This window comes from Halichoeres trimaculatus, unplaced genomic scaffold, assembly GCF_033239565.1.
Source record: "Halichoeres trimaculatus isolate MK-OKI-2021-1 unplaced genomic scaffold, fHalTri1.1 fHalTri1_scaffold_16, whole genome shotgun sequence".
Lineage (NCBI taxonomy): Eukaryota > Metazoa > Chordata > Actinopteri > Labriformes > Labridae > Halichoeres > Halichoeres trimaculatus.
In genome coordinates this window covers 18,224,122-18,237,256 of record NW_027437194.1, presented here as the reverse complement: position 1 = coordinate 18,237,256, position 13,135 = coordinate 18,224,122, and the positions used below count along the sequence as shown (strand labels likewise).

The following is a 13,135-nucleotide window of genomic DNA, read 5'->3' as shown; positions in this document are numbered from 1 at the left end:
TTTCTCTGCCGAGAGTGGCTGCAATTTCACTTCATGAATTATTTACCACTCGGTTATCATGGTGATCTCCGTGCAAAAATCATACAGATGCCTGTATTTCTGCACTTCGACCACTAGGAGATCCCATTCTTCCACTGTCTCTTCCACGTGTTCGGCAGGTTAAAAATTTTCGAGTGTGCACAGCGCAGAAATTAGGGACTGCACAAGGGGGCATAAGTGGGAAAATGACGTCATTGGTTCGCACGAAGCCGCGCAGATCCTGCGAATGTGTCAAGCATAAATCAGCCTTGAAGTGATACTCCGGGATGGAACAAGTTGGGATCTATCACAAGGTTTAGGGCAGAAATTACCCCTACAGCAGTGTTTTTGTGCAGCAGAAGCCCAAGGTGCTCGCACCAAAGTCCCCCTCCCTGCTCCTCTGCTGGTTTCTTCTGCACTCAGGCGGGGCCATGTTTTGCTTGACCAAAAACACAAATAAACGGACTCCCACTGAAAAAATCTGTTATCATTCTGCATTCACGCTTTATTCAGAGAATTTTCAGTGCGTTACTTTCACACAAAAACACCGCTAAATAAGGCTCTAGTTCTCATCGTGTCGTAAAACGGCGCTACCTCTGCAGCAGAGCCACAGCTAGCTATGAAGCGCTCACCGCTTAGTGTATCGGTCCGCGCGCACGGCGTGCCAGATATAAACAAACATGTAGTCTGCCAGGACGAAGAGACACGATGAGAACTAGAGCCTTATTTAGCGGTGTTTTTGTGTGAAAGTAACGCGCTGAAAATTTTCTAAATAAAGCGTGAATGCAGAAGGATATCAGATTTTTTTCGGTGGGAGTCCGTTTATTTGTGTTTTTGGTCAAGTAAAATTGGTCCCGTCTGAGTGCAGAGGAAACCGGCTGACGAGCAGGGAGGGGGTGTTTGGTGCGAGCGCTCTGGGCTTCTGCTGCACAAAATCACTGCTGTAGGGGTAATTTCTGCCCTAAACCTTGTGTTAGGACCCAACTTGTTCCATCCCGGAGTATCACTTTAAGGCTCCCAACTCCACAACCCCTTTCCCTCTGTTTAGTCTGTCCTTTGAAGGCCTGAGGAGCAGGGAATAATCAGACCTTGGTGTTTGAGGCCCGGCCCCCCAAATGTATCATGAACCAATTAGGAATGCCTTATGCAATGACATCATCATTTTCAGCAAATATCATGAAGAGCTTGTGACGTTTTTTTTTTTTTTTCAAAAAGGACTGTTTTGACCAGTTTACAGACAGATTGAAGAATTTCTACAACATATGAACTTGTAGCAGCTTGAACATCCTCACAAGTTCAGTACGAACATCCTGGATTGTTTCTTCTGATATCTGTGTGGTCCCTTCTCCTATTTTATTCCTACTTTCCCAGCCATCATCGACCCCCTCCTTCTCTTTGACCTTTTTTGTGTGTGTGTGCTGTAAATATTTTAAATGTCACAACTTGGCCCATGAAGGCTGTCATTAATGATGTTGCTCCCAGACCCCTGGATTCTCAATGTGGGGGTAATTAGTCTGTTTGCTTTTTAAAAGGGAGTGGGCAAAAGAGCGTTTTTTATTGCTCTGATTAAACACAGTCAAGCTGCTGCCAGTGAAAAAAATGTTGTTTCTTTAGTACGGCAAAAAAAAAAAGGATGTGACCTTACAGATGATGTGTTTTTATTTAATCTTTACGGAAATTAGCTCATCTTTCTGTCTCGGCTTTTGTCTGCTATGCTATACGTAGTGTCAAAAGTGTCAAAAAATGCAGCAATGTCCTTGATGGTTCATGAGAAGAGTGTTTGCTTTTGACTGTTTTTTTTTTTCCACCTAGCTGCTTGTTCTGAGCACAAACCGTCCTTCAGTGTGGTTGTAGGGGGGGAAACACTGCTTGTTTTTTCTCTAGGGCTCTCCACTTCTTGGTAACAAGGCAGAGAAAACGAGAAGCAGAGCGTGATGCTGTGCCTGTTAATTAAGTTTCACTTTAACCTGCTGCAGAACAACTTTACAAGTGCACATTAAGCATTAACCCATTTAAACCCCGACTCTTTTACAGCACTGACACAGTTCACTCCCCTTCATTTTCAAGCCACATTAACATATTCTCATCTACTCCAGGCAGATAAAAGAAACTCATGAATTTGTTAAATGTGCTTTTCAACTGCTTTTGAGCTTTAAGCACCCAAAGCTGGGAGGTTAATACATGTCCCACCTACAAAAAAACTCCCATCAGAGAGACAGCAGAGATGTTAATGGTGATTACCAGCACTTTAATATTTTCTCTCTGGCTGTATACCTTGTTTTGTTGTGCTTGCCTGAGGGTTTTAGTGTTTTTTTATCTGTCTCCTAACAGCAAGACTTCTCCAGCCGAGAGGAGCTGCAGCAGTCAGATGTCGAGAGGTGGCTGGGTTTCATCACCTTCTTGTGTGAGGTGTTTGGGACCATGAGGAGTAGCTCTGGGGAGCCGTTCAGAGTCCTGGTGTGTCCCATCTACACCTGCCTACGAGAGGTCTGTATTTTCTATTCTATTTTAATCTTTTAACATTTTAAATCAATCATAACTTTGTGAGTAACAGACTGATTAACCTCATGAGAAAGAGAAACCTCGAGCTGCGTTTGCTCATTTCTGTGAATTCAAATCAATACACGCACTGAGCTGGTGTTTCCTGTTCTCAGTCAGACCTCGTCTAGACTCCAGACACCACAACCGGGGTTTGGTTAGTGGTGCAACCAGTCTTGACGCCATCAGTTCCACGGATATGCTGGTTCAGTTCTGCTAAACTGGTCGTGCGTATCATGCATTCAGGGGAACAATTCAGGAGACACAAAGCAATACAGAAGTAGTCAATCACAGCTGGGATCTTGAAAGGGGAAGTAAGAAGGAGACTGTGGTCAGGTTGACAGTTACAGTAAGTCAGGTCATGGTGTGATAGGTAGAAGGAGGAAGGGAGAGGGAGACAACGTAAACAAGGATCGAAATTGTTTTAATAGCAGGCTCGATGCACGTGTGAGGTAGATTTCCAGCTTCATCCACACCTGCTGGTCTGGTCCTCCACACACACCCTGCGTCTCGCTAACAAGCACAACAATCAACACAAAACTAATTCCATCCACACCCTGTCTGAGCGCATGCCCTGGGCATTATCTCAGCTTGTTAAATAGCTCGGCAGGCAGCGCAGCACAGGGTGTGGATGTACAGCATCAGGAAGACACTCTGGGTCAGAATTAGTGTTTCATTTTGTGTTTGTATTTTAGACTCCTCTTTTTTTTCCTCTTCGTTTATCATTTCTATCCATCTGTTGTTTAGTCTGCCTTGTTGTAACATGTAGATGCCACATCTCGGCTTCATGCTTTGTGTGATAACATGCACTCACCACCATGTTTGCATATGAAAGCATACGTGCCTGCTGAGTGTGTGTATTTGTGCGCTTCTGTCTCCCCTCTGTTGTTGTAGCCACCAGGACATGATTAGGTGACACAGAGGTGTGTACACTACAGCTGCACATATAGACAGAGGTAGTTAATGAGAGGTGATGTCACCCATTTAAAACTCAAACAGTTTAACAGTGTTGTGAAAAACTGCACAGTCCTCCAATGACAGTCGTCAGTTTTTGACTGGGTTAGCTTAGAGACGCACCTTAAAGTGAATTATACCAGACAATACGGTGATGAACTGCAGACAGATTAAGTCTGTCTCAAACACAAGCACTGTTGGCACTGGTGCAGAATAAAAAGTGACGTTTAAAGTTGTATTAGTACTGATTAATTTAAATCCAAATAAACATCACATTTACACATCGAGTTTCCTCTTTTAAGCAGCTACTAGCAAACTGGAATTATAGGGTGAGCTAAAACCTAAAGTATTTTTTCTGTTCCATCATGGTACCTGGGTTACATACCATAACTTGATGAAAAATATTGTTTTGAGAATGCATGATACCCCCTCTTTAATGTCTAAAATCAGGGAGTGAGGCTTTTGAATGAGCAGATAAACATCTCATCCTAAAGTGGCTTTCATCAGTATATTGGTTTGCAGGCTGTGTGTGCACATCTACTGTGTCTGATGGTGACCTCAAGAGCTATTTTAGTATTTCTCTGAAAGTCAGTCCCAGTCAGACTCAGACTGTTTGTCTTTTGAGACTAACTTGATGGACTTTTGACCTTAAATATTTTAAGAATAAAGCAGTCTTAAGTGTGTTTATATGTTTCATTTTGTAAAGTTTATAAGCCTCTCAGTGGAAAGTATTTGAAGTCCAGCCCTGATGTAATAGAAGAAGGGAAATATTATGTAATGTAACTAAGGGAAGTGTTGGTCCTGACGCCAGCCCTGCTGTTGCTATGCAACTGTTGGAAACCCAGCTTCAAGTTGAAGTAGACATAGATTTAACTTCAGGGTGTCATAAATACACTGATGAGACATTTTTCCTCTCTCTGCATGCGTAACTGTCTCTTTTTGTAGCCAGTGCTATGATGTGAATATGAAAAATATACAAATATACATTTGTTTGAGTAATGAGGTTGAGCTGACAGAGTGATGAAGCCTGGGCTGCACATTTATATGAATAATAATGTTTTTACAGCTGCCTTCATTGAGTCACTCAAGGTGTCATTGTCATGTTGGATGTGTGTTTTCCATTCAGCGCGGCGAGAGGATCACAGCTGTCCTAGTTTTTCTTGCATTTTTTTGTTGCCGATCAAGTGAGTGAAAATACAGTAAATGGAAATCACACAGAATCCTGAGGTTTCCCTGTGCAGCGCTCTTTGTGTCTTCATAATGTAACAAACCACAGCTCTGGCAGTTTTCAGCTTCAGATCAGAAACAGAAATGTTTATCTCCTGTGTGCTTCGCGTCAGAGCAATGGAACTGATAGGGGGCTTGATTATAGATGATGTGCATTAGACCATTTTAAATGCACTGAGTAAAAAACTAAACCCTAGACTCCCAAGAGAACTCATTATGAGGAAGTCCCGCTTGTCACCCAGCTCTGTTGCTCTGAGAACGACGAGACTCGAGTTCCCACATCAAACAGCCTCACTGTCACCACGCCCGTCTAAGCTTAGTGAGGAGCTGACGTCTGCATGATTGGGGGAATACCATTAAGCTTACAGCGTGGAAATACCAGGCCAGCTGGCACTCGATGTACGTGGTCGCATTAGATGTGGTTGATGTTTGTTTCTTTTTCAGATACAAAGAATCAGGTGCTCTGTGAGAAAATTTGACAGTAGATCAGTTTTATCACAGGTGAAGATGAAACTTTGGTTGCATCATTTGGTTTTTAAGCATGTTACAAGTGATGCTTAACCCAGCCAAGCTTTGTTCTGTTTTTAATGTGGCAAAGAAGCAAGCCTTTGGCCTCTTTGGAAAACTCTTACAATGGGGAGCTACAGAAATAACAAGCGATAAAAAAAAAAATCCATAGATAGTGAAATGAACTTTGCATAATTTAAACACTTTTTTGGCTTGGGTACATGTGGATCCTGTAAAATCTGCTGCCAACCTCAAGTGGTCACTCAAAGAACTGCAGTTTCTGGCACTTTCACATTGGTTTCATTTCTCTCTGCAGCTCAGCTGCAACAAAAACAGAGAGTCACACCATGGGTTATTTATTCCTGAGAAAAATATTACTCTGTTTAACAGGGAGTATTCACTAATAAGCAACTCAAAATAACCATACTTTAAAAGAGTCAATTTTTTCTTCTGTTTTTGCTCAGTTTTGGTCCCTACCACCTTTAAAACTAGTTTCTTTAGCTGCCTCATGATCCTCCATAAAGATCGAGAGTTATTTTCATAAAGTAAATAAATATGTAGCGGCTTAAAAAAATACTTTCACTTTTAGTTTGGACTGAGAGAAAAAAATTAACAGTATAAATACATTAGAGCAGGGGTCTCAAACTCGTGCTATGGAGGGCCGAGAGGCTGCAAGTTTTCTTTCCAGCCAAAAATTCCAGCAGCTGATTTCACTGATTAGTCCCTGCTCTCTGCTTGAAGGTGAGGTAATCAGTGAAATCACCTGGTGGAGGTTTTGATTGGAAAGAAAATTTGCAGCCTCTTGGCCCTCCATGGCACGAGTTTGAGATCCCTGCATTAGAGCAATTTGTGAAGTCAAATCCTCAGTTGCATGATTTAGTTTGTAAGCATGAAGAAGGCTTTCACAGCTTAAAAAAAAATCTATAGCCAACTTTAAGAAATGTTTTCTCAAACTACCAAGGTGCAACAAAAAGAGGCTCACATCCCAAATAACTACCAGAAAGTAGATCTGGTTAGACCTCTGAGGAGTTTAAATATTACGTTTTCAATACTTAATGAGAATAACTGTCACTCAGTGGTCAATAGAGTATTTACATATGTACCTATATACATGCATACAGCAACATATCCATGCTATGGTTAAAGTTTCTGTCATTCGAGTACAGTTTTCCTCCTTTTGGTCTCCACTATCTTACTTTATGGCCGCCAAGTGAGCCTTTTTTTTGACTTGATAAATGAATGTTGCATTTATTAATGGGTTTTCCAGTGACAGCTTCATCACGGTGCCGAAAGAGAACTGAAGCATTATACTTGTGTATTGTTGAACCAAAGGAGAGTTAGGGCGCGGCCACATTGGTCATTTGAACCGTGCCGTACTAGAGCAAGATTGCCCCCCCAGCAGTCACACTTACTCCAGTATGAACCAGACTTTCGTACCCCTGCAACCATTTAAAATGATTGTGGAGAGGAGCGATCATACATCATATATCATACATCATGTCCGCGTGCTTATGCTCATGCATGAAGTGAACTGTGTTAAAGCGCGCCAAAGAAGAGAAGTGAATTGTAGTTGAGCTCGGCACACTTGCGATCACACTGGCCAAATGATCTGGGTTTTAGGGTTGAAGCGTGCCTTAGCGCGGTTTGCTGGTGTGACCACGCCCTTATCGCCTGGATTTGCCACCACTTTCTTCCCTATGAGGTTACTACAGGTCATTTTTGGCTTTCTGGCACACCACTGTAATTTGCTGGTTTGATTTTGGACAGCTAAACAATGACAAAAAAACCCTCTTTAAGGCAAGGTGCAGTTTGGTGTCACCATAATCTCACTCCCCCCACTGTGTTCATGCCTTCGCTTTCTACAGCTCACGGTGTTTCATGCTTCTTCTTTTCCCTCTCTCCATTGAATCAGGGTATACTCCTCAAAGCTGGAATAGGGGGTATTTAACTGAATCCCCCTCTGCTGTGATCGAGCGTTTGATATTTACAGTCAGTACATGAGAGGCCATGTGCCGTTACACCTCCCTCGTCGCTGCCCACCCTGCATTGTTTGAAGTCACCAGTTGTGTGCCCATGAGGGTGAGCCAGCTAGCATGTTTACCAGCTCCACGGTTTGTTTTTAGCCTCCGACGTGTGTGTACAGTATTTGTGTGAACACAGGGATATACAGTGTGCAGAAAGGGAGCCTTGATGTGTGACGGTTCACTCACTCACCAGGATGAAAGCCCGCTGTGTCGACTTCCAAGATTTCAAATGTTTACACAGAAAATATTTACAATCAGGATTAGGTCTTCCTCTTTTCTCTTCCTCCTGTGAACTGATTAACATTCACAAACGCACATGTGCTTAATACGCCCACACATGAGGCCTATTTTTATATGAACATACATTAATGTATCTGCTAGACTTGTTAGCTCTGCCCACTCAGGGTGTTGGACTTCTTTACAGTGCTACAGTTCTATTCCTCTCTGCCAGGTTTTCATTATTGCAGCCGTTCAAAGTCCAAGTGTTTTCTTAAAGGTTCCTTTTTCTTCTTGTAGCTGTTGGAGTCTACTGATGTCAAAGAAGATGCAGTTCTCTGCTGTTCCATGGAGGTATGGACCATGCACAGACATACACACAGAAACGCTTTAGTTTTGTGTCTTTGATTTAAACACAAATGAGGCTAGTTTTACATTACATACAGGGAATATTAGAGCTTTTTATTTGAGTTTCCCTCTTCATATGAGGGAAGATGTTATGTGTATGCACTGACCTTTCCTCTCACAGTGGGAAGCCGGTGTTATGGTCTGAAAAGTGACACGTTGGTGGATGGTTCTCCCAAATGCATCCTGGTCAAGTTTTATTAATTTAAATGCCACAATATGCTGATCAGATTCATTTTTAATGAAGAACAAGGCATTACAAAGAGACACCAGTTACAGGGTCGCTCTTTTAAACCAAAAAACTGGACTAATAACTAAAGTTAGCTAACTAGCCGACCAGTGGCAGGTTGAGTCAAAGCAGCGAGGAGGTCAGACAGCTCTTCAACATTCAAGCATGTAAACATCTTTGTCAAATGTTACACAATAATAAAATATTTATTTTTTTCAATTTATCATATTTATTAATCAATTTATTACCTTGAAATGCTGTGTTCATGTCCAGAATGGAAAATCGCCTACTCTTCCACTCCCTCACAGTCACAAGGATGCAATTAGGTACCTCAACATGGTACCATTTGATTTTACATGAATCGGTACCCGGTACTTTTGACAGAATTTGGTCGGTACCTATAAAAGTACCTAATTCGGTACCTATCCCTAGTCAGCACATTAACCGGAAGGACAAGAAAGTCTTGACAGCTTATACATAAATTTGTAACAGTATAACTTGAAGGATAGTTAAGGGTTGAACCCTAACAAGACTAGGTCAGGCTTTGAGCCAGTACCTGTTGTTATTGGTAGACTTTAATACATGGACGCAGTGTGGGGCGTGCTTTGAGCCTTCTTGCTGACAGCTATAGTGCACTAAAAATCGCTATAAAGAAATCAAAACAAGGAAGAACAGGCAATCTGACAGTCATACAGACGCCACTGCCCTCGTGTGTTTCGGAGGAGTACTGCAGAATGACGCTAACACTGAAGCAGAAGCACGTAGAGCCCATGACTGCGTCAGCTACTGGTGCGTAGGGGTGACACAAGAGTATAATCCAGGCTTGAATCCACTACAAAGGTGGCCTCATTTGATTATTATGTTCATGTATGTCCAAATGTTCTGAGCCATGAAAAAAAGGTGCCAGTTTAGGAATAACTCCTTCAAACGTTCCTGGCCACAGCACCATGAACACACCTTTGATATGCTAAGGCAGAGCTTAATAGGTTTTAAATGATAAAGCAGAAGGTAAATTTAAGTGAAATTACCAATAAAGATGAGGACTGAGCTGCGCTTTTTTCAAAATAAAGCAGTTGCTGTGTTAAAATAAAAAAAAAAAAGGGAAGAGTGTATGTGTACATTTCCAAACGATTTCCAAATCTAAAAAAGTAAACCTTAAACCTTAAACCTTACATGAAATAAAGGTGAAAATAAGAGAACAGAAAAGATGAAGATAGGCGAGCGATAGCAGAAAGTACCAGGATGCTGACAAACATAACCAGGACGTTAACACATCGAGCAGCACACTCACACTAACACAGCCACAGGCTGTGTGAACCTCTGCCGTCTGACTGTGTCCAAGGTAACGAGGTGCCAGACGCTGTTTTCCTCTCACTCAGAGACTCACACCTTTTTCTCTGACCTCCTGTCTCCCTTCCTCTCTCCTCCTCCAGCTGCAGAGCATGGGGCGCCTCCTGGAGGAGCAGCTCCCGGAGATGATGATCGAGCTCCTGGCCGCCGTCAGGGACAAGATGCTGAGCCCGGCCGAGTCGCAGCTGACACGCTCACTGCTTATGGAGGTCATTGAGCTGCATGCGCACCGCTGGAGCCCGCTGGAAGCTCTCACCACCCAATACTACAACCGAACCATCCAAAAGCTCACCATCACCACCATCACCAATAAATAAATCTGATCACTTCTTTCTCAAAAACAAACCGTTCACTTCCCTTCAACCTCACAATCCTGTGCTTTCAAAGCAACACCAACTCAACCCAAACCCAGAAAAAGGAAGTTCCACACACATGTAAGGAAATAGCAGTCAGTCATTGGCCAGTAGGGGCGTGCTTGGCCACACAGAGTCCAGGAGCTCGTCTGGCAGAGGGATAAAGGAGCAGAGAGGGGTCACCCAGGGGGGAGGTAAAGAGGGGGAGAGGGCAGCAGCCTGCCTGTAGGGAATACAGAGATTCCTACCCAAAGATGAATGGATGGAGGAGGGTCGGGTCGGGGTAGTCCGTGTCAGTCTGTTCATTGTGCTCATTTGCCCCACCACCCTCCCCCTTTCTCTCCGTCAGCCCCTGGGGTCTGTGTGGCTGATAAAAAAGGAGGAGGAGGAGCAGACACAGTGCTGTCTGTCTGCGCCGTCTGCCCCACCAGGTCAAAGGGGCCTGGCTTTGGAGCTCCCTCCCTGCCTTTGTCTCCCTAAACTCCCCCACGGAACCGCCTCAACCCCCAGCAGGAAGCTTTTTTACGGGGATGAAACAGCGGGCATGCTGGGCCGGGCTGGGTCCAGGATAAGGATCAGGCCGGCTCGAGCAGGGTGGCAGATGGCTTTCTGAGCCAGAGTGAGACGACACACCCCCTCATGCACCCCCGGTGTCACCCACAGAGGGAGTGATGGGGGACAGAATTAAATCAAACACTGATATAATTCCTTTGTTTTTGTCCTACAGGGGAATGTCTCTTCTCCTCCGCTAAGCCGTGCATGTCCACGCGTTGTTAACGTCAATATTATTATATTGTTATTTTTTTAATCATGTAGTGTTTTTACTGTTGTTTCATTTTGGTCTTTTTATGAAAAGATGTCTGATGAGGTTTTGGCTATGGGCTGAAATTTGTGCCACTAGAAACTGAATTTGAAAAGCATGATCTGAAATTTAATGTTTTGAAATTGATTTTTTTTGCTTTGAAATTGTTTTAAATTAATGTAAAATTCAACTCTCTATAGTCCTTAAACTCAAAACACACAAAAAAAGATTCATTTCAGTTTTGGTTCGGCATGACATCTTCATCATCTACGTCTGTGAGGAAGAGTAACTGAGGACAGATTAGACGAAAAATCTCTTCATGTCTGTTAAAACTCCTTCACGATTGGTGGCTAAGAGATCTTTGTGAATCTGTGCTCGATTATTCTTCCTGACAAACATAGATGACGTAATGGTCGTGCCAAAAAGAATTGAAATTAAATTTTACATTTTTGAATTTAAGGAGTGTAGAGAGTTGGATTTTCAAACAGGTTAAACACAATTTCAATGTCGATAAACTCGGTTTCAAAACATCAAATTTCAGATCCTGCTTTTTCAAATTCAGTGTAATAATCTAAATTCAGTTTTGTAGAGGCACAAATCTCTCAGTTGGTGGTAGGTAGTGAGGTAGGTAGGTAGGTAGGTAGGCCTTATTGCACAGATGTGGTTTGTTTTGCACTGTTTGAAGGCGATTTGCTTTAAAATGTCAATAAAAACAGAGCAAAACTCTGAATTTGAAAAAGTGCTTGAGGATGAATCTGGAAAAGATGTGCTGAAGGATATCCGGATGTTTTAACAGTATGTGGCCTTGACGATCCCGCGTTCTCTCGGACTTGACAGTTGGACTTATTGACATCTTTGTGTTGCTGAAGAAAAAAAAAACTGAAGAGGAAATAAAACATTGATGTGATGCTAAAAGAAGAGCATGGCACACGGAGAATCCAATACCATTCTCCTTCTCAAGCCATTCTTTGCAGTGGACATTTTGCAAGTGTTTCATATGGACTGTACTTGATCTTGCTTCTGTTTTATTTTGAGGAAAACTACTATTAACCTGTGTATCTGAAGAAGACAATGACGAAAAAGAAGAAATCTTATTGTATGACCTCATTAGCTAGTCATGTGGGACCTTATTCCAGCTAACTACGATATTGACGTATCAAGCCAATCATGTACCATTTGTAAATGGGCTCTATATATTAATCTGCATTCAGTATATTTACGAGTATTTAAAAAAAGCGATGAAGACGAGAGGTCGGCCTTCTCACGCATCAGGAAGTAGCTCATGGTTTGGGAGTAGTCGTACATGCACATGCCTAGTTTCCCATTGAATCTCTGTGGGCAGTTTAAGTGTTTTTATATTATTTTCCTTGTCTTGCATCAAGAATTATGATCCTGTGTGGTAGAAACACACCCAGCAGATCAGTTAGGAACGAAGAGTTGATTTAAAGCGCTAATTATTTTTGGAGGTGCAGCGTATCCGTCTCTAAGTGTGTGTCTGCTTAACATGTGATTTGTTTGTCGTCTTTATTTTATTTCTAGGACTCTATTTAAATTATATTTAGCTCATTTATATAAATATGTATGATTTTCAGTCTGGTGGAATTTTTTTTTTAGGACTTCTGAAACATCCGTGATACCTAGCTTGCTGGCAAGTGTGTGAGTGTGGTATTACCGTGTTTTAGTTTTTAAAGAGAGGAAGAAGAAATTCAGCTCCCACCAGTGAGTTTCCATTATGCAAAGAGCGACACGCTCTCACAGCAGATGGGGGCAGGTGGGGATCCCGTCTCCACCCCCACCACTCCTCGTCTGTGCCCTGCGTGCCCTTAGACCCTTCTGCTCGGGTCACATGACTCACTCGACGACTGAATGAGACGCACCTTCATTTGCATATTCTCATAAATATTGAAAACAAACAAACAAAAAAAAAATAGACGAGGCTCCGGTGAGCGCACAGACGAGCTATAGGTTGGTTTTGGTGGATCATCAGTGAGCGCTTGTTTGATTTGTTTTTCTAAGCAACTGAAAAATAAACAGGACAAAAAATGAAAGTTGAGTCTCTTTTTCTGTCTGTGTGGTATGATTAAAAAATTCACACACAACAAAGAGCACACACACACACACATACTTGTTTCCTCTGCCATTAACGTAAAGACTGCGTAACTAATCCTCGCACCACAGTGGGTCATTATGCAAACAATTCATACACAAGCACAGTGGAAGTCCTCATCTACATGTTTCCTCCTTTACATGGTCACACATTAAACACACCACGCTTCAGAATTTTAACAGCGCTCTCTGTCTGAGTGTGTGTGTGTGTGTGTGTGTGTGTGTGTATGTGTGTGTGTGTGTGTTAGAGCTTGTCCTTGGCCTGTGGTTAGCCCTGACACACGCCTGGGGCACCCTGATTGTGGGCGTCCCGACGGGGGCTCTCAGCGCTGAGGTTGCCTCCCGTCCAGGGACTGTGTTACTACAACCTAAAGATGTCCTTCAGAGCTCACTCACGTCACTCAAC

At 42.7% G+C, this 13,135-nt stretch overlaps 1 protein-coding gene across 1 annotated transcript in view; it reads left to right on the top strand.

The window, feature by feature from the left end:
* Positions 1-12,654, top strand: part of ctif (CBP80/20-dependent translation initiation factor) — a 65,118-nt gene extending 52,464 nt beyond the window's left edge. The window contains exons 11-13 of the mRNA XM_074690344.1: positions 2,350-2,505; positions 7,785-7,838; positions 9,552-12,654. Coding sequence (XP_074546445.1) covers positions 2,350-2,505; positions 7,785-7,838; positions 9,552-9,785 — 444 coding nt within the window. The 3' untranslated portion in view covers positions 9,786-12,654. The remainder of the gene's footprint in view (positions 1-2,349; positions 2,506-7,784; positions 7,839-9,551) is intronic.
* Positions 12,655-13,135: the final 481 nt, after the last annotated feature.